Genomic DNA, 20,864 nt, shown 5'->3' on the forward strand with positions numbered 1-20,864 from the left:
GAGATGACCTCAGCATCTCCAATAAAAAGTCGTGCTTGCAGAGTGAAACGAGATCTGTCCTTTGAGTAGCTCCTCTGTCAGGCTCACGTCGAGAGCAGAAGTTTCAAAAGAGGGACTGTTTTCACCTCGCCTATGTTTAGTTTAGGTTCTAATGACATACACAGGTGTGGCAGCAGGAAGATGTCGGTTCAATTTTTTCATCTATGACATCTCCAATACGTTGCTTAAGCGTAAGGATTTGTGTGTAAATGCGCATGGCTGGCCAGTTTACAGCTCTTTTGGAATTCCACTTCTCAAGTACAGGCGGTGAAACCATAGCCACTTGATTGGATGACTGGAGATTATTTACCGTTGCGCTTTAAAGAGAAAATGCTTAATAATTTGGTGTAAATAGTCAGAGCTGATTCAAATATCGTCAAGCAATCAGATGTATTAGAAATAGCTCTCAGTCTGCTTATATGGTCAGAATGTTGTGGCCTCTCAGCGTACAGGCTCAGTATCTGTACCGCTTATCCACACTAGGGTAGCGGTAAGTGCTAGAGCCCAGCTGACTGAGTGAGAGGGGAGGTATACGCCAAAGTGATCACCAGCCAATCACAGGGCACGTGTAAACAAACAACCATTCCCACTCACATTCACACCAATGGGCAATTTGGATCAGTTCAGTCAATTCAGTCAACCCACCATGTATGTTTTGGGGATGTGGGAGGAAACCTGAGTCCGCGTGAGAGAGAAAACCCACGCTGGCAGAGGGTTAACCTGGAACCACCACACAGGCGGGGCGGGATTTGAACCCAGGTCCTCAGAATTGTGAGGTAGACATGCTAATCAGTCTGTCACTGCAGCGCCATGCTCAGTATAATTATGTTTATTGTCATGTGGTCGAGGCGGCACGGTGGACCAGATATAGAGTGTTGGCTTCACAGTTCTGAGGACTGGGGTTCAAATCCTGGTTCTGCCCGTGTGGGGTTTGCATGTTCTCCCCCGTGCCTGCATGGATTCCCTCCCACACCCCAAAAACGTGCATTCATTGGAGACTAAATTGCCCCCATGTGTGATTATGAGTGCGACTGTTGTCTGTCTCCGTGTGCCCTGTGATTGGCTAGCAAGCAGTTCAGGGTGTACCCGGCATCCTGCTCCCTTTTGAGGATCTTCTTCTTCTTCTTTTCCTTTCGGCTTGTCCCGTTAGGGGTCGCCACAGCGTGTCATCTTTTGCCATCTTAGCCTATCTCCTGCATCTTCCTCTCTAACCCCAACTGCCCTCATGTCTTCCCTCACCACATCCATAAACCTTCTCTTTGGTCTTCCTCTCGCTCTTTTGCCTGGGAGCGCCATCCTCAGCATCCTTCTATCAATATACTCACTCTCTCGCCTCTGAACATGTCCAAACCATCGAAGTCTGCTTTCTCGAATCTTGTCTCCAAAACATCCAGCTTTGGCCGTCCCTCGAATGAGCTCATTTCTAATCCTTTCCAACCTGGTCACTCCGAGCGAGAACCTCAACATCTTCATTTCTGCCACCTCCAGTTCAGCTTCCTGTTGTTTCTTCAGTGCCACCGTCTCTAATCCGTACATCATGGCCGGCCTCACCACTGTTTTGTAAACTTTGCCCTTCATCCTAGCAGACACTCTTCTGTCACATAACACACCAGACACCTTTCGCCAGCTGTTCCAACCTGCTTGGACCCGTTTCTTCACTTCCTGACCACACTCTCCATTGCTCTGTATTGTTGACCCCAAGTATTTGAAGTCGTCCACCCTCGCTCTCTCTTCTCCCTGTAGCCTCACTCTTCCCCCTCGACTTTTCTCATTCACGCACATATATTCTGTTTTACTTCGGCTAATCTTCATTCCTCTCCTTTCCAGTGCATGTCTCCATCTTTCCAATTGTTCCTCTGCATGCTCCCTGCTTTCACTGCATATGACAATATCATCTGCGAACATCATGGTCCAAGGGGATTCCAGTCTAACCTCATCTGTCAGCCTATCCATTACCACTGCAAACAGGAAGGGGCTCAGAGCTGATCCCTGATGCAGTCCCACCTCCACCTTAAATTCCTCTGACACACCTAAGGCACACCTCACCATTGTTCTGCTACCATCATACATGTCCTGTACTATTTTAACATACTTCTCTGCCACACCAGACTTACGCATGCAGTACCACAGTTCCTCTCTTGGTACTCTGTCATAGGCTTTCTCTAGATCCACAAAGACACAATGTAGCTCCTTCTGACCTTCTCTGTACTTTTCCACGAGCATCCTCAAGGCAAATAATGCATCTGTGGTACTCTTTCTAGCCATGAAACCATACTGTTGCTCGCAGATACTTACTTCTGTCCTGAGTCTAGCCTCCACTACTCTTTCCCATAACTTCATTGTGTGGCTCATCAACTTTATTCCTCTATAGTTCCCACAGCTCTGAACATCCCCTTTGTTCTTAAAAATGGGAACTAGAACACTTTTCCTCCATTCTTCAGGCATCTTTTCGCCCGCTAGTATTCTGTTGAATAAGTTGGTCAAAAACTCCACAGCCATCTCTCCAAATTGCTTCCATACCTCTACCGGTATGTCATCAGGACCAACTGCCTTTCCATTTTTCATCCTTTGTAGTGCCTTTCTGACTTCCCCCTTAGTAATCATTTCCACTTCCTGGTTCTTCACTCTTGCCTCTTCAACTCTTCCTTCTCTCTCATTTTCTTCATTCATCAACTTCTCAAAGTATTCTTTCCATCTATTTAGTACACTACCGGCACCAGTCAACACATTTCCATCTCTATCCTTAATCACCCTTACCTGCTGCACATCCTTCCCATCTCTATCCCTCTGTCTGGCCAACCTGTAGAGATCCTTTTCTCCTTCTTTCGTGTCCAACCTGGTGTACATGTCTTCATATGCCTCTTGTTTAGCCTTTGCCACCTCTACCTTTGCCCTACGTCGCATCTCGATGTACTCCTTTCGCCTCTCCTCAGTCCTCTCAGTATCCCACTTCTTCTTCGCTAATCTCTTTCCTTGTATGACTCCCTGTATTTTGGGGTTCCACCACCAAGTCTCCTTCTCCCCTTTCCTACCAGATGACACACCAAGTACTCTCCTGCCTGTCTCTCTGATCACCTTGGCTGTCGTCGTCCAGTCTTCCGGGAGCTTCGGTTGTCCATCGAGAGCCTGTCTCACCTCTTTCCGGAAGGCCGCACAACATTCTTCCTTTCTCAGCTTCCACCACATGGTTCTCTGCTCTACCTTTGTCTTCTTAATCTTCCTACCCACCACCAGAATCATCCTACATACTACCATCCTATGCTGTCGAGCTACACTCTCCCCTACCACTACTTTACAGTCAGTAACCTCCTTCAGATTACATCGTCTGCACAAAATATAATCTACCTGCTCTTGTAGGTCACTATATGTTCCTCCCTCTTCTGGAAATAAGTGTTCACTACAGCCATCTCCATCCTTTTTGCAAAGTCCACCACCATCTGCCCTTCAAAGTTCCTTTCATGGATGCCGTACTTACCCATCACTTCTTCATCGCCCCTGTTTCCTTTACCAATATGTCCATTACAATCTGCACCAATCACAACTCTCTCGCTGTCTGGGATGCTCAGAACTACTTCATCTAGTTCCTTCCAGAATTTCTCTTTCATCCTGCTCCCTTTTTGAGGATAAGGGGCTCAATAAAGTGATGGCTGGATGAAAAAGAATAATAATCTGATTCTAATTACCATATTCTTATCAAAATAATAACATTTAGTTTTACAGTACTTTAAATGTTATCATATATTTTCTTGTTGTCGTCTGATGATTAAAATGCAACTATACATTTTGTTCAAATGTGGACTTTGATCACAGATGTTTTATCTATAATGATTAAAAGAATGCATTGTTTTTGTTTTCATCATAAATGTATCTGTCTCGTGGTTTCATAAGATAATATATTTGTGTTATCACAGGACAATATTTTGCAGCGTTATTTAATTTTTTTTTTATCACAGATGGTGATGTAATAAGGCTAACAGTATCATTTAGAAACAAGAAAGGAAACAAGGATTTAAAAAAACATTTTCACACAATTTTGAAGGTTGTATCAAAGAATAGTAACACTATAAGATGTGCAGTACAACTACTTTTATTGCTACTACTACTATTACTACTACTACTACTGTACTACGACTAGTACTAATAAAAATTATTGGGCAATGTGCTACTGGGTCTTTTCTTTTCCTCCCTCTCGTTTTTTTGGGTGGTGGGGGGGCGGGGGCACGGGGGCAGGTTCCAGCATGTGTGCGCGCCCCACAGAAGCGTTGCCTCCAGCGTGCGCGCGCGCACCTCCATACAGCTTGGACCGGAGCGGTGGAGACATCAGATATTGCTAAGCGGTCAGCACCAACCTGGCTCGGCCTGATTTGCGACCATTTGACTCGCTCATACGGACCTCAGCCTCAAACGCAAGGTGACAAGCAGATGTTGCCTTACGTGCCACGTGAGTGCATCTATTCTACATTTTTGTCCGCCTCTTTGAAGAGTTTACAGTGGGCATGCCACAAATACTACAGCAAACAATCTAATTGTGTGTTGATAATGTCAATATTAATATAGTTTAGTCACTGAATAATAGCTGAATGTATATTTTTAAAAAGTTTAAGAAGGAAGAGTTTACTCTCCATAATTTAGATTTTGTGATGCTTTGTTTTGTTTTTGGGCAATATACGCAGTCAATTGGTTCGATACAGTATCGATACACCAATGTCCCATATCAGTGCGTTAGTGAGGGTGTCCAACGTCTAATAACAGTCGTTTGAGATTGATACTGGTATTTATCATTGATGATCATGTTTTACCTAATATATCGACTATTGTGAAATCGTTAGCCTAATAACACAGTTGCTAAAGTCATATTTGAATGTTTTCGGAAAACAAGACAAAAAATTCACTAAACAACCAAGAATCCAGTTTCCTCAAACTTCACAGGTTACCTTCACGTGGAGAACTGATAATCTACATAGAAATAGAAAAATACAGACTTTTTTTAACAAGAACATCCATCCCTTTTCTTAGCCGCTTATCCTCACGAGGGTCGCGGGAGTGCTGGAGCCTATCCCGGCTGTCATCCGGCAAAAGGCAGGGTGCACCCTGAAGTGGATGCCGGCCAATTGCAGGGCACAAGGAGACAGACAACAGTCACACTCACAATCCCACCTCGGGGCAATTTAGAGACTCCAATTAATGTTGCATGTTTTTGAGATGTGGGAGGAAACCGGAGTGCCCGGAGAAAACCCCTGCAGGCACGAGGAGATTATGCAAATTGCAGACAGGTGGGGCCGGGATTTGAAACCCGGTTCTCAGAACTATGAGGCCAACGCTCTGTATATATCGTCATGTATCATATTTTTCGTCTCCAATATGTTGTTGATGACAATTTCCCTATTGCAAAATTATCAGTGACAAAGTAAAATTGAAATACAACATAAAGCGCTCGCATATCAACATTTTCAAAGCAAACAAATTGGCAGAATGACTCCTTGTGTTTCGAAAACCTTACAAGTCAGGTCGCTGGTATCTCAAGGCCCTCTCCATCTTCCTGCTTGCAATTCAACCAAATTCCTTTATTTTGTGTAGCAACCCCCTCTTCCGTGAGGCCAATAAAGTGACTGCTATCGGCATGATTTCACTTGGTCATAGCTTGTAGCTGTTGACAGTTTGTGTAAACAGTATGGAGGTCAGCAGAGGAGCAGCAGTAAATGTCCATTTATTATCCCAGATCGTCCTAACCGAACCTTAACTGTAATCTAACCCGTAACTGTAATCCTAACCCTTACCCCGAACTTTCTATCCCTAAACCTGGCCCTTTGTCTAATCCTTAAACTCTATCACCAGCCTAAGATGACCATGCCTCCAACACAAACCCTCCCCTAATTTAACCCTCAAGGTCCTAAAGATAACATTTGATCCCTCATCCTGAATGTGTCTAAAAGCACAATTTAGTATGTCTTATATGATGTTAAAAAAAATGCTCAATAAGCTCAATAAGTGTAAACTCTCAGACCACGGCCAATTGCTGGCGTTACTGAGGATACACAGGGGCTCACAGGACATTAAAAAAAGTTTTGAAAGGGGTTACATCATTGATGTATTATCTGGCCCGGCGTAAGAAGAGAGGATCGAGGTGCTTGCATCTCTGGATCTCAGTGACGTTTTTCACTCACCGTCCAGACCAAGAGGCACGTGCGTTTTTAGGTCAAGAGCACGCCTATGCTGGTTTTAAAAGGCCACAGCTGTGTTTAGCTAAGCTCAGCCAGCGCGTCTTGAAAAGACACCACATGAGACCAAGTTGCCATTTTGCTGTACAGTGTATTGGCTCGCGGCAGGCTTTGTGGGAAAACTTTTCTTAGTTTTACCGTAACACTCTTCTTTATGGACCACAGCCCAAAGTGTTTTTTTAAATGGTTGTATTCCTTGTGGAACTTTGCATGGGGGTCTGGTGTGTTGCTTCATAAAGTTTTTCAGTATTGGTCAGGTAAAGAGTAACCCTAACCCAAACCCTTCATTAAAGTACCGTTAGGTTAATGCAATCCCTGTACCCCAACCCCAGGTAATGCTAATGCTAATGCTAACCCTAAACCCCAAACATGATTCCAACCCCAACTCCAAGCTGACACTCATCCCAACCAATACCAAGCCATAACCCGAGTGAACCCTGACCTAACAAAAAAAACTTGACCTAGTTAATATCAACCCTTTCACAAGCTATACCCCACATTCACCCAAGCTAAAATTAAACCCTATTTGGTAAACACTAACCCTAACCTCTAAATAACTCTAATCCCTAACCCTATCTTCAGTCACTAACTTTTGCTAACATTAATACCTGTCCTAAACACAAACAGACAACGGCGGTAAATAACCTAACAATTGTTAAAATTAAATAAGATTGATAAATTTTGAAATGGGAATGCATGATATGTATTATTATGATTGACTTAAGTTTTAACCTAAAAAACCGCTAAATGAAAAAGTTGATGCATATCTCCAGACATGAACTTTAAATCTGTTTAATTAAGATTGTCTCACAATTCCCAGGGCTTCATGTTACAGGAAGGACCATAAAACAGTAAACCAGACTGTACCAGTAAACCACGTGTGTGAAACATACATTTAAAGACCGGCTGGTCTTTCAGAAGTCCACTTACTCATCGTCTGAGCTGCATCCGTATTAAAGAACCCGGTTGGGTCGTACCCATGAGTCATTACCTGCTGTGAATGACATCAACAGCATATGAGTGCAGCCAACTAGAGAAGGTTTCTGTCATTTTTCCCAACCAACATACTTCTGGACCAGGGTTCAGGCGTTCATTTGCGCTCTCTCAAAGGCGTTTCCTAAAAATTGGTGACTTTCCAAACTCCTACACGTCAAAGCAAAACCAAATGGTCATACCCAACTCTCTGATGTAAACAGATTCCTGATCTGAAGGACTTTTCTTGGATCATAATTTTTTTGTCACATTAAATTTTCTTGTTCCCAAACAGTGTACATAAGATGTCTGACTGTGGAGATCCCACATGTTGAAGATGTGATGCTCGAGAGCCAAGAGATGTTCGACACGGCATGACGGCATTCAGTCGACACCCAAAATGTGGCCCCCAGACTTCGGACCCCCGGACTTTGGACCTCCCGACACCCAGACGACTCTTCACAGTCTCTTTGAAAATGTGGAGAACCAGCAGCAGCCCCCATATTCTGGGGTTCAGTCATCAATTCTTCCGGGTAGTGCTGGGCTGTGCTGTGCACCCAAGACTACCCTGTCCTCTCTGGAGCTCACCTGCAAGTCCAACCCTGACAAAACAGAGGTGGAATTCTCCACCAGTCCTAAAAACTCCCATGTGTTCTGCGTTAGTTCCCAACCTCCCCATCCTGTATCTTACATCCTACCTGGTTGGGATACATCTCAAAAAACCCCAGAGGGCCGTCTCTGCGTAAAACAAGAGCTGACAGGGGACATGTTCCATGATCAGCCATGTCTTTGGACCGACTGCAATGCCACCTGCAGGAGCCCGGAGGAACTGGCAAGGCACATAGAGAAGGTGCACGTGGACCAGCGTAAGGGGGAGGAATTCGCCTGCTTCTGGGCTGATTGCGTCCGACGCAGAAAGCCTTTCAATGCACGCTACAAGCTGCTCATCCACATGAGGGTGCACTCTGGGGAGAAGCCCAACAAGTGCATGGTGAGTTCATAAGGAAGCTCAGATTTAAGGGAAAATGTTCTTATCGAAGGGATGCGAAAGCAGAGGAGATGAGAGAAAAAGGTAAAAAGACTTTTGAAATGTCATGATTTTGTTGCGATTGTTTCCAGTTTGAGGGCTGCTCCAAAGAATTTTCCCGTCTGGAGAACCTGAAGATCCACCTGCGGAGCCACACAGGGGAGAAGCCATACATTTGCCAGCACCTCGGTTGCTTTAAGGCCTTCAGTAACTCCAGCGATCGCGCCAAGCACCAGCGAACTCACCTCGACACGGTCAGTCCACAATTTACCCACCGCCGCTTCATACTGTCCATATCTGGGAGAAAAATAAATAAATAAATAAGTGCTTATGTTTATGTCAGTCTTTAGATTAAGAAAATAGCAGACTTGTTCCAAACAAGCCACACGTTTCATCCTTTGATTTGATCATACTGCATATACAGTAGATACAACACCCGTTGGGAAATGGATAAAATGACATGGGTACGGTACAGTAAGTCCATGAGGTGAAATTGCAGAAACCACATTTTAAGGCCTGATAAAGTGCATTCAGAGATTTTTTTTTTTCGAGAGGATTTTTTTGATGCATGTTTGAAGATAATTTCTGGAAACATGCAAAGATGAGCTCTAGGAAGTACTCCATTGTGAAGAAATCCCTCTTTTTAACCACTTCAGTTTTTAGGCATTGGTAAAACAGTGCATTGTGCTGATTTGGAGTCCACCATGAGGAAGAGTAGAAGAAATTGAGCAACTTCGGCATCTGTGGTTATCCGGCTCAGTTGTAACTTGCAGTTAGCTACCTGTATTTACTTTTTGAAAATGTATCTTCGCTTCAGATAGTCCACTGACACAGCCAATACAAAGCACATCATTGTTGCAGCATGAAAAATGAGCTGATGGGGTATAGTGCAGCCGTCGGAGACTTTAAACTTTAAAAAAACTGATTTCATGGCTCAACTGTAGGGATGTGTAGGCATAAGAAAGATGTTATTGTACATGAAGTAGAATCAATTTTTCTGGATTGTACCAGTGATATACCAGCTGACCGGGGAATGGTTTCATCACGATCAGGAGACACGCCCACAACATCTGACATCGGAGAGCATGGATTCATTTTTCACTATTTTGAGACCGTATTTGATATCTTTTTTTTTTAATCACTCAAAATTGGGCAGGTTTTTTAACAATAATTTTCGTTGCACTGTGTCATATTTAGAAGACATTTATTTTCACTTTAAGGACGGCGATTTCTTGGAAATACTTTGTAAATATGTCCACTAGTGACTGGAATCAATGGAAATGACATCTAAGCAATGAGTATCAAGAATCCTCCAGAATCCAAAAAGAGATTTTGGTGATAAACTTAATAAACTCTGAAACTCCCCCAAATCTGCATAGCTATAAATAGAACTGTGTGCAAAACAGCAAAGATTGCTTGATCCTCAGAATTCTTACAATGTCTTCTGCATAGTTGAACTCATTTTTGAAGATTGTGAAATCACATTGGCCGCAGCGGACCGACACCACAAGCCGCAGTTATTTTTACAACTACCAGCAAGTGATGAGGACTTTGCGTCGATCTGGCAAACGTTACATCAGTGACTTATTGTCGTAACAAGGCGCAATAATTTTTTTTCTTCTTTCCATTCTTCTTGTGGCTTCCAGCTAACAGACTTGCTGCTGGGCGAATCAAAAGTTGTCAAATGGTTGCATGCCCCAAAAAGTCTCCTGTGGTTGTACTATTCGGGTCATAAGTGAGTGTGCTTGAAGGGAGACGTGTTTGTTTTTAATGCCTGTTGCTCAATACAGTATTTCTTGAAGTAATCACAGAATTCTGGGAAATCTGCACCCCCCCCCCACATATCCTATCTCGAGAGCATTATGTTTTAGCATGAAAATAATACTGTATGTGGAAAAAAAATACAGCAGCAACAAGCAAATCCAGTTGATGTAGGGAGAATTTTTTTTTTGTAAAACTATGTGTAAAACAGCTGTTATCCATTGTGATGTCAGATGTCACATGATATTTATATAATACAATTAAGAAATGAAAGTTGTGGTGCAGTTAGCGATGATGGTAGTTGATAGATATCTAAAGGTCCTGTATTTTGGCAAACCAACTTTTTCTAGTGCAGTATTTTGGATGGACTATTCCTTTTATGGAGCCTCAGTAAACATGTGAAATATGAATTAAAATTGTCCAATCATTCCTGACTTTCCAGAGGGTTTCTTCCAAGAGCCCTGAAATGAGGTCATTTTTCGAGCTTATCTTCGTCATGAGCTAAGAGTGCCGCCTAACTCTCTGCTCTCATCCCAGTAAACACTATAAACATGTGTACACAGAGGAATTGGGCGGTCTGAGCCAAATATGGACAAAGCAGATACAAAACTGGGTCAAACAGAAATAGCTGTCAGAGGGGCCTTCTCTGGACACTCGTATGATAAAACCAAGTTGTTGTTTTTTTTTAATGAATTTGACACATTTATACTGAGTTCGGGGGCACGGTGGGGCCACTGTAAAGTGTTGGCCTCACAGTTCTGAGGTCCAGGGTTCGATCCTGGCCCCGCCTGTGTTTGAGTTTGCATGTTCTCCCCGTGCCTGCATGGGTTTTCTCCGGGCACTCTAGTTTCCTCCCACATGACTAAAACGTGCAACATTAATTGGACACCCTAAATTGCCCCAAGGAGTGATTGTGAGTGTGGCTGTATGTCTCGATGTGCCCTGCGATTGGCTGGCAACCAGTTCGGTTTATACCCTGCTTCCTGCCCATTGACAGCTGGGATAGGATCCAGCACTCCCAGCGACCCTCGTGAGGAGAAGTGGCAAAGAAAATGGATCGATGGATGGATGGATATACTGAGTCCATGTTCGAGAGTCCTTCTATGGAGATCTAAAGAGCCCAAATATGGGACCTTTTAGGCTTGGTGAAGATCTTCAAACTGTATACAGTACTGCACTTTAAAATGTTGACAACCTGTTGCGCTTTTGCAGGCTTATTTTTACTCTGACTGTTTTCTTTTTACTCATCAAGCTTCTTGTTGTCCGGCACATAAAATTCATCTGTTGCTGTTGTTTTTGATTCACAGAAGCCATATGCCTGTCAGATCCCAGGGTGCACTAAGCGCTACACTGACCCAAGCTCCCTGCGAAAGCACGTCAAGACTCATTCAGCCAAAGGCATCCAGGAGGCCAAGGTCCAACTCTAACACTAATAGGAAGCTTTATTTCCAATTATTTGTATACATTTACTCTTGGACTGTCTAACTGTGTTAATTTTGGCCTGTATTTTTGCCAAGATATTTTTCCCAATGGGTATTGGGACTAAGAAATGTAACAGCACACCTTTTTCAAAACAAACCAAATTTGTCATCATAATTGGTTGAACGATGACAAAAAAAAAACATTTTTACCATCATAAACTGGGCAAAGTAACAATCTGTATCAATTCAATATTTATTTTGTTTTAGTTTGGTTTGCCTTTTCCAAGAAGTTATGTTGGGACCAAAAATACTCATTGCACACCTATCCTAAAGAGCCACACATTTTGTCTTTTGATACTGTTATAATCACTTAAGGAACAGTGGATCACCTGTAGAGCATTGGGCTCACAGTTCTCAGGACCGGGGTTCAAATCCTGACCCCACCTGTGTGGAATTTGCATGTTCTTCCTGTGCCTGCATGTGTTTTCTCCGGGCACTCCGGTTTCCTCCCACATCCCAAAAACATGCAACATTAATTGGACACTCTAAATTACCCTTAGGTGTGACTGTTTTCTGTCTCCATGTGCCCTACAATTGGCTGGCAACCAGTCCAGGGTGTACCCCGCATTCTGCCTGATGACTGCCGGGATAGGTTCCAGCACTCCCGCGACCCTTGTTAGGATAAGCGGCTCAGAAAATGGATGGATGAAAATAATCCATTGAGACATTTCTTCCATGTTTGTGCCCTTCTCCTGGAATTTTTATAGATCCCAACAACAAAAAATTGCAGGTCAATCTTGCATATAAAATTGAACAATTTAAAGAAACGGCAGACACCTTGCAGTCCATCTGAGCGTGAAGAACTGGTGTTTTCAGAGTTAGCCAGTCTCTGATCAATAGGATGAAAAGAAGCATTACGCACACGTACCCTGGTAGTTGGGATGAGGGAGCCCATTGTTCCATGCTATCTGGACACAGTTTGTTTTCTTTGGAGGTAAGTGACAAACTGAGAGGATTCGTTGGTCTTAAGCACAACCACTTGTGAGTTCGTGTGCCACGATGAGCACCATGCAGGAAAACTGCAATTTGAAGATTTGAAGCTCAAACCACACAGAATGAGGACCTTGAACCACATAGGATTTGACTTTGTAACTTCAAAGGATTTGTACCAGAAACTACTTGGGGTATTGATGTAGAACCACAGGGGCTATGGACCTGGTTCCAGATAGGATTTGAACAAAAAAAAACAAAACATATGGGATTGGGACCAAAAACCAAACTCCGTATGTACTTCAACCATACAGGATACAAACCTGGATCAAGAGCGGATACTGACCTGGTTACACATTTGGACCAGGAACTACATGACACCTATGCCCTAAGCAACATGAAATTTGGACCTGGATTTTTGTAGGCTTTTGGATATGAACCCACGTTGAATTTGAATCTAGAAGCAAAAGGATTTTGGACTTGGTTATGCAGAGGATTTATATCTCGACCTGCATTGGCTTGGGATTGTGATTTCTATCAGAAACCTCACCTGATATCGACCTCTTGCCATTTTACACTTTAACCCTGTAAAAACATGGGATTTGGCCTTGGAGCCATGGGGCCTTGGAGCCACGGTGGATTTGACCCATAAGAGTGAGACCTGGAAACAAACATGGTTTGAAACAGGAAACAAACAGGATTTGGAGAAAGATCGATAATGGTTTAGATCAGGAATCACAATGGAGTTGAACTTGGAATCCCGCGTTTTTGACCTGGAACCACAGAGTATGTGAACCTGGAACTGCATGGAATTTGGTCCAGCCATAGTGGATTTGGACTATAGGATTTGGACCTGCAGGCACCAATGATTTGGAAGAGGAAGCGTAGAGGATTTGAAGCAGGGTACACACATACGTTTAGACCAGGAGTCACATTAAATTTTAACCTGGCACTTCATAGGATTTGGAACTTGAACCATACCGAATTTAGACTTGTAACTATATTTGGATCATCACTTATTATTACAGCCAAGTTAGAATTTTTATTGTTCCCTTTTTTGTATTAAATATTATTATTATATTATTAAGTGTTGACTTCATTATGCCATCCTCACAGATTCACATGTACACAGTACCAGAATCAGACCTGTTCAACAGCTCAACTTTCCTGGACCTAGACAACTTCCCAGGTATACCAACTATAGCCAATTAACCCCCCCGCCCCCATCAATGAGTACCATGAGTACCAAACCCGTGACGTGAACTAATCCTCCACTGTTTCTTTCAGGTTCGTTCACTAAAGGAGAGAGCTTGGACCATGTGCCCATCCAAGCTGACATCCACTCTCTCGGGATTGGAGGAAACTTCCACGGGTCAGTAAAATGGCCAGATTTCTGTTCACTTTTTGTATTTTTGTTGTTCTTTACTTAAATTCCAAGTAGAATTTTCAACCTGAGAGCTTCCACCGTGGTTCTGTTAGTTTTAGTATGCGTAAGATAAATGTCTGCTCTTCATTAAGCCAACTGGACTTCAGATGGTCTGGACACAGGAAGTGAGTAAGAAAGTTTCATCCAGTCAAAAGTGAACAGAGATTGCCTATCACGATGAGGTTGATTTATGAAGCCTCCAGCAGAAAGCCAGGACCCCTGCCAAATCCCTCCTCAGGGGACCCACAAGAAGGAACGCTCCATCGTCCAACCAAACCCCCTTTACGACCCCTCATCGCCACCCCCCACTGCATATCATCCCTGCAGTTGCTTTTCTTTTTGCACTTGGCAGCCTTCGGTTTCCATGTTGAGTCAGAGTGTTTGTGCACAGTCAGCACATTCCTGGATAACCCCCCCCCAAACTCCCACCCCCTGGATACATCCCTAAACAGCCCCTTCCAACTAAGGTGGAAACCATATCATGCAATAATAATGTTTTTCCACTGCAGGAGATTTAAATCTTTTGGAGAACTAACGTGTGTTTGGTCCTATTGTGTAGATTTTGTTAATTTTTTACAAGGGTATAAAATCCTGTTGTGGTAATTCCAAATATCCTGAAAAAGCGCTTAGAGGCCGTAAGTGATGTTAGGAACAATCAGATTGGACACTTACAGTACATAGAACCTTGAAAGAAAACATTTTTGTGTTTAGAAGTATCGAAATATTGTGTCATCTATCTGCTTGGTATACATCACTCAAATTTGGTAGGAATCGGACAAATTTCAAGAAGAGGTTCGCTGAAGAAGGACCCCTGGAAATAGCCAAAATGACGCCAAATGGCAACATTCAATCAAACCAAATCAGCAGACCTGAATCTTTTCCAACATGGCTTTTTTAGACTTTTTTAAGTGGATCTACTCATGATAGACTTTGCTATTGATTTTCATGTAGCATAAGAGAACAGTCATGGAGCGACCGGTCATTTGGCCCAACAGTGGTTTAGTGGTGATGGGTGGTGGTGTCTGGGGGCCAGTGTGGAAATCGTGTAACAAACGTGCGTCAGAATATCCAAAGTGTCGTTAATTTCACCGCAGGACTTTTAGAACAACTCAGCAAGCGCAAGGTCATCCAGGCATTGTAAACGATGTCAGAACCTTCTCGGAAGATCCGTTTCCACAAGCAGCCTGCAACCAGGCAGAGATCCAACCAAGCTTTCATCACTATGTTCCTTACTTTTTAGACAGGTTGCATCTTTTATGAATGACAAACAGCATTTTGCTTTCCACACACACATGCACACACACGCAAACAGACACACACACACAATATATATACATACATGTATATATGTATATAGTGAAGAAAATAAGTATTTACACCCTGCTATATTGCAATTTCTCCCACTTAGAAATCATGGAGGGGTCTGAAATTTTCATCGTAGGTGCATGTCTACTGTGAGAGAGATAATCTAATGAGAAAAATCCAGAAATCACAATGTATGATTTTTTTTTAAGGATTTATTTGTGTGATACAGCTGGAAATAAGTATTTGAACACCTGAGAAAACCAATGTTTAAATTTGGTACAGTGGTCACAGGTTTCCTGGAGTTGTTTACCAGGTTTACACACACTGCAGGAGGGATTTTGGCCCACTCCTCCACACAGATCTTTTCTAGATCAGACAGGTTTCTGGGCTGTTGCTGAGAAACACGGCGTTTCAGCTCCCTCCAAAAATTTTCTATTGGGTTTAGGTCTGGAGACTGGCTAGGCCACGCCAGAACCTTGATATGCTTCTTATGGAGCCACTCCTTGGTTTCCTGGCTTTGTGGTTTGGGTCATTGTCATGTTGCAAGGCCCAGTCACGACCCATCTTCAATGCTCTGACCGAGGGAAAGTGGTTCTTCCCCAAAATCTCACAAAACATGGCCGCGGTCATCCTCTCCTTAATACAGTGCAGTTGTCCTGTCCCATGTGCAGATAAACACCTCCAAAGCATGATGCTACCACCACCATTGCTTCACAGTAGGGATGGTGTTCTTGGGATGGAACTCATCATTCGTCTTCCTCCAAACACAGTTAGTGGAATTATGACCAAAAAGTTCAATTTTGATCTCATCTGACCACAAAACCTTCTCCCATGACTCTTCTGTATCATCCAAATGATCATTGGCAAACTTGAGATGGGCCTTGACATGTGCTGGTTTAAGCAGGGGAACCTTCCTTCCCATGCATGATTTCAAACCATGATTTCTTAGTGTATTCCCAAAAGTCACCTTGGAAACAGTGGCCCCAGCTCTTTTCAGGTCATTGACCAAGTCCGTCGTGTAGTCCTGGGCTGATTCCTCACCTTTCTAAGGATCATTGAGACCCCACGAGGTGATATCTTCCATGGGATTCCACTCTGATTGAAATTGACCATCATGTTTAGCTTCTTCCCTTTTCTAAAGATTGCTCCAACAGTGGACCTTTTATCACTTAGCTGCTTGGCAATTTCTCCGTAGCATTTTCCAGCCGTGTGAGTTGTACAATTTTGTCTCTGGTGTCTTTGGACAGCTCTTTGGTCTTGGCCATGTTACAAGTTTGAGTCTTACTGATTGTATGGGGTGGACAGGTGTCTCTATGCAGCTAATCTCCTCACACAGGCGCATCTGATTCAGGATAATACATGGAGTGGAGGCGGACTTTTAAAGGCGCACTAACAGGTCGTTCAGGGTCAGAATTCCATCTGATAGACAGGTGTTCAAATACTTATTTGCAGCTGTATCCCACAAATAAATCATTAAAAAAAAGTCACACATTGTGATTTCTGGATTTTTTTTTTTTTATCTCTCTCACAGTGGAGCTACACCTACGATGAAAATTTCAGAGCCCTCCATGATTTCTAAGTGGGAGAACTTGTAATATAGCAGGGTGTTCAAAGACTTATTTTCTTCACTGTATATATATCCATCCATCCATTTTATTGGCCACTTATCCTCACAAGGGTCGCTTCCTATCCCAGCTGTCAAAGGCCAGGAGGCAGAGTACACCCTGAACTGGATGCCAGCCAATCGCGGGGCACATGGAGACAGACAACAATCGCGCTCATAACCACATGTAGGGGCAATTTAGAGGATCCAATTAATTCTTTTGGGATGTGGGAGGAAACCGAGGTGCCCAGAGAAAACCCGCCTGGCACGGGGAGAACATGCAAACTCCACACAGGCGGGGCTGGGACCACCTTATGGTAGCAAAAATGTACATGAAGGTTGGAAATCACAGAATTTAAAAGAAACAATAACATTTCCAGCACAGACTGCACCCGGCTTATATAACAAATTTGTAAACCACGGCACCACCACTGGCCCTCTCTGAATCGTGACACATGAAGAAGTCTCAAGGCCGCATGCCTGAACTTGAACATGAGTTGGTGATTTTGGTTTCAGACTGGCATTGCACTTCAGTCATAACCCAATAAAAAATGGAAATAAATTGCCCCCTGACACTAGATTCTCGGATCAACATGAAATTGGGTGGACATGCCTATCGTAGTGGACCGCATGATAAAGACTCAAAAACAATGCCCATACCTGAACAGGGAATCAGTCGTTTTGGTTTTAAAAAGCTTTTTTGCCTGAGTTGCAACCGCAGGAAATTGGCAAATGTTTGAAATGGAATTTGTATTGCTATGATGAACATGTGACACTTTGTTTGACAGGAGGAACACACTGTTTACGACCTCAACTGACACCCTCCTGCAGCAACAACACGGTACTCAAGGCAACGAGCTTCCGCAACAACACCAGGATCATATCGTGTCCTCACTCCAGTTTGACACTGCTTTGCATCAGTGTTTCCAGGGGAACTCTTTGGGGAGAGGAGAACTTCTCGGCCAATTGTTGAAGGAGGTTTTGTCGAACCAGCTGTGTGTTTCCCACAAACCTCAGCAGCATCCTCTGCAGGTAGCGATAGTGAATACATGAAATGCAGTGTCTAAGTTCTTTTTAAAAACATGGCAGCTTTTGTACTAAACACGAGTCAACTCATAAGCAAAAACAGATTATTTTACTAATGAGCGATACCGATATTGCAACTTTGTTTTGGCCAATACCGTTTACAATTGGATCTGATATCAGCAATAATCATACCTGTACATACTTTTCTTATTTTGTAGTATAGAGCGTTAGAAAAGGCTTGATCAAGTGATATTACACAAAGACAGAAAAATAATAAGCTACAGTAGGTATGAATGATGGGGTCCCCAGAGGGAGCCCTCTCCACCACTTCCTTTAAGGACTCCAAAAAGGGTGGGTACTCTGAACTGTTGTTTGGTACATTGGCACAAACAACAGTCTGGACCTGCGCCCTCACCCGAAGGCGGAGAGAGGCTACCCTCTCATCCACCTGGGTGAAGCCAAGAGTACAGGTGCCAAGCCAGGATGCAATAAGCATACCCACACCTGCTCGGTCCCTCTCACCGTGGGCAACTCCAGAGTGGAACAGAGTCCAACCCCTCTCAAAAGGACTGGTACCAGAGCCCAAGCGGTATGTAGAAGTGAGTCCTACTATATCTAATTGAAACTTCTTGACCTCACATACCAGCTCGGGCTCCTTCCCTGGCAGAGAGATGACAGTCCATGTCCCTAGACCCAGTTTTTGTTGCTGGGGATCAGATCACAAAGGTCCCCACCTTCGGCTACCGCCCAGCTCACATTGCACCCGAGAATACTGCAAAGACCTCCTCAATTCCAGCAACATGCCTTCCCATGAGGAAGCAGAGTCTATGTTGTCTGAGTCGGGCTCGCCTATCTCTGGGGTTGAGGTCATCGAGATGGTTAAATAGCTCCTCGGGGGCAGGGCCCCATGGGTGAACGAGATTGGCCCGGGAATCCTAAACGCTCTGGATGTTGTGGGGTTGTCCTGGTTGACATGCCTCTGCAACATTCTGCAGACATCGGGGATAATACCTCTGGATTAGCAGACCGGGGAGTATGGGGTACCAAACCCGCTGATACGGACTGTTTAGTCCCTGTACGACCGGTGTCAGAGTTTGGTCTGCATAGCCAGCAATAAGTCAGACTCGTTTCTCCGGCAAGGCTGCAATTTGTCACGGATTATGTCCATACATTTTATGGACAGAATCCCTCGGCACAGCCGATGTGTAGAGGGGGTCTGATTTAGTGTCTTCAGCATTGCATTTCTGGTCTTTACAAATCATGTGGTTCTGTTGGCTTCATCAAGGTGTGATCTCCAATCTCTGGAAGGGTTTACAGCCGGCTGGAATGAGAATCAACACCTCCAAATCTGAGACTATGGTCCACAGTCTGAAAAGGGTGGCGTGCGCTCTCCAGATCAGGGATGACATCCTGCCCCAAGTGTAAAATTCAAGTATCTTGGGGTCTTGGTCACGAGTGAGGGAAGATTGGAACAGTAAACTGAGAGGCAGATTGGTTCCAGGGTCTGCAGTGATGTGTACTTTGTATTCGTCTGTTGTGGTAAGGAAGGAGCTAAATTGAAAGCTGAAGCTCACAATTTACCGCTTGATTTATGTTCTTACCATCACCTATGGTCACAAGCTTTGGGTCGTGACCAAAAGAACAAGTTCCCGGATACGTACAGGTGAAATTAATTTCCTCTGTAGGGTGTCCGGACTCTCCCTTCGAGATAGGGTGAGAAGGTCGATCATCCGGGAGGTGCTCCATGTCAACCCGCTGCTCTTCTGCATTGAGAGGAGCCAGATGAGTTGGCTGGGGTATCTTATCCAGATGCCTCCCTGGTGAGGTGTTCTGGGCATGTCCCACCGGAAAGAAACCCCAGGGACGACATGATGGAGAGACTGTGTCTCTCAGCTGGCCTGGAGATGCCTCGAGATCCCCCCGGAAGAGCTGGATGAAGTTACTGGGGAAAGGGAAGTCTGGACATCCTTGCTAAAGCAACTGGCCCCGTGACTCGAACTGGAAAAGCCATAGAAGATGGATGGAGGGACTTCAAACAAGCAACATTTGAGCCTACTCCTAGCTACAATGTTGGGACCTCAGCAACCTGTTTTTGTTGTGATCACGTGAGCTCTCCATACTTTCTGGGCGCTTCTGGATAGAAGTGCTGGAGCCGGAGATGAAATGGACTGCTTATATAAGAGTGGTAAAATGAATGATTTTAGATCCAGTCTAGTCCGTTCCAGTACTTGTTTTTTGCTGACATCTATATCAAAGATTGGACACCATTATTGCGCTTTTCAAACATATTCATTTTTACAAGAATAGCCTTGGACAACGAGACGTATGTTGCTTCACCAAGTCCTGTGAACTTGTCTCTCCTCCCACTCCAGCATTTAACCTGATGCACAACGTGGATGACGACAACTTCCTGTACCAGATGGGAGCTGTGGATCGCTGCCTCTCCCTCATGGATGCCGTCTATTTGGATTCATGAACGCCAACCTGCCAAAAATGAGTGCGGTGGGTGGGATGGTGGTGGGGGGAGGAGGGGAGGGTATTAAAGCTGGAACTCTTTGCGGGTTGTTTTTTTTGCGACAGTTATGGTATTTCTGAATTTATTTACACAATTGCAGATTGTGGATGACTGTTGTTTTTTTGTGCCAACTAAAAGCTGTTTTTTATCTTCATTTTTTGCCTTTAAAAGCACTTTAAATATAATGCCTTCAATATCAAAAAAGGTACTGCAACATGCTAGCTAGGTTCAATTAGCAATTTAGGATTTTGTCCTAAGCCCACGTTTAGCCTTTGATAACGTCTATATTCATCTTCTCACCAAACATAAAAAGCATGCCTCCATTGGTCGTCATTTCCGTTTGTTAGCTAGAAATACTGCCCCCTAGTGTGTATCTGTATAAACAAATACAGTACTACATATGCATTGATAACTTGATACTGCAGGGTCACAGGGATAAATGATGAATGAAAGAAAAAAAAGAATAATGTCAAAATCATCTGAGGGCAAAAAAAAAGTTTCATATAGAAAAAAAAATGAAGAAAGAAAGAGATTTAAGGCATCATTGTTATGCATGATATG

The 20,864-nt window shown here is 43.7% G+C and overlaps 1 protein-coding gene across 4 annotated transcripts; it reads left to right on the forward strand.

Moving 5' to 3' along the window:
• The first annotated feature begins 3,123 nt into the window (after positions 1–3,123).
• On the forward strand, positions 3,124–20,292 carry LOC133511245 (zinc finger protein GLIS2). Of its 4 annotated transcripts, XM_061839990.1 has the most exons (9): positions 3,124–4,480; positions 7,525–8,220; positions 8,349–8,510; positions 11,325–11,432; positions 13,545–13,617; positions 13,716–13,800; positions 17,551–17,603; positions 17,684–17,794; positions 19,074–19,944. In XM_061839990.1, the coding sequence occupies exons 2-9, from the start codon at positions 7,630–7,632 to the stop codon at positions 19,211–19,213; spliced, it is 1,323 nt and encodes a 440-aa protein (XP_061695974.1). In that variant the 5' UTR covers positions 3,124–4,480; positions 7,525–7,629; the 3' UTR covers positions 19,214–19,944. The 4 variants fall into 4 exon arrangements, with proteins under 4 accessions (XP_061695974.1, XP_061695975.1, XP_061695973.1 ...); XM_061839991.1 differs by lacking the exons at positions 3,124–4,480; positions 19,074–19,944 and adding an exon at positions 20,161–20,292 and having other exon boundaries at positions 7,146–8,220; XM_061839989.1 differs by lacking the exon at positions 3,124–4,480 and having other exon boundaries at positions 7,146–8,220.
• Positions 20,293–20,864: the final 572 nt, after the last annotated feature.

This window comes from Syngnathoides biaculeatus, chromosome 13 (assembly GCF_019802595.1).
Source record: "Syngnathoides biaculeatus isolate LvHL_M chromosome 13, ASM1980259v1, whole genome shotgun sequence".
NCBI classification, from domain to species: Eukaryota; Metazoa; Chordata; class Actinopteri; order Syngnathiformes; family Syngnathidae; genus Syngnathoides; species Syngnathoides biaculeatus.

What these genes read in the sequence shown, in the direction of transcription:
- LOC133511245 (XM_061839990.1), top strand. Translation starts at nt 7,630, where the DNA reads ATGTGGCCCCCAGACTTCGGACCCCCGGACTTTGGACCTCCCGACACC. An exon ending in AGCGAACTCACCTCGACACG is followed by an intron (nt 8,511 to 11,324) that starts GTCAGTCCACAA and finishes TTTGATTCACAG; the next exon opens with AAGCCATATGCCTGTCAGAT. An exon ending in AAGGCATCCAGGAGGCCAAG is followed by an intron (nt 11,433 to 13,544) that starts GTCCAACTCTAA and finishes CCATCCTCACAG; the next exon opens with ATTCACATGTACACAGTACC.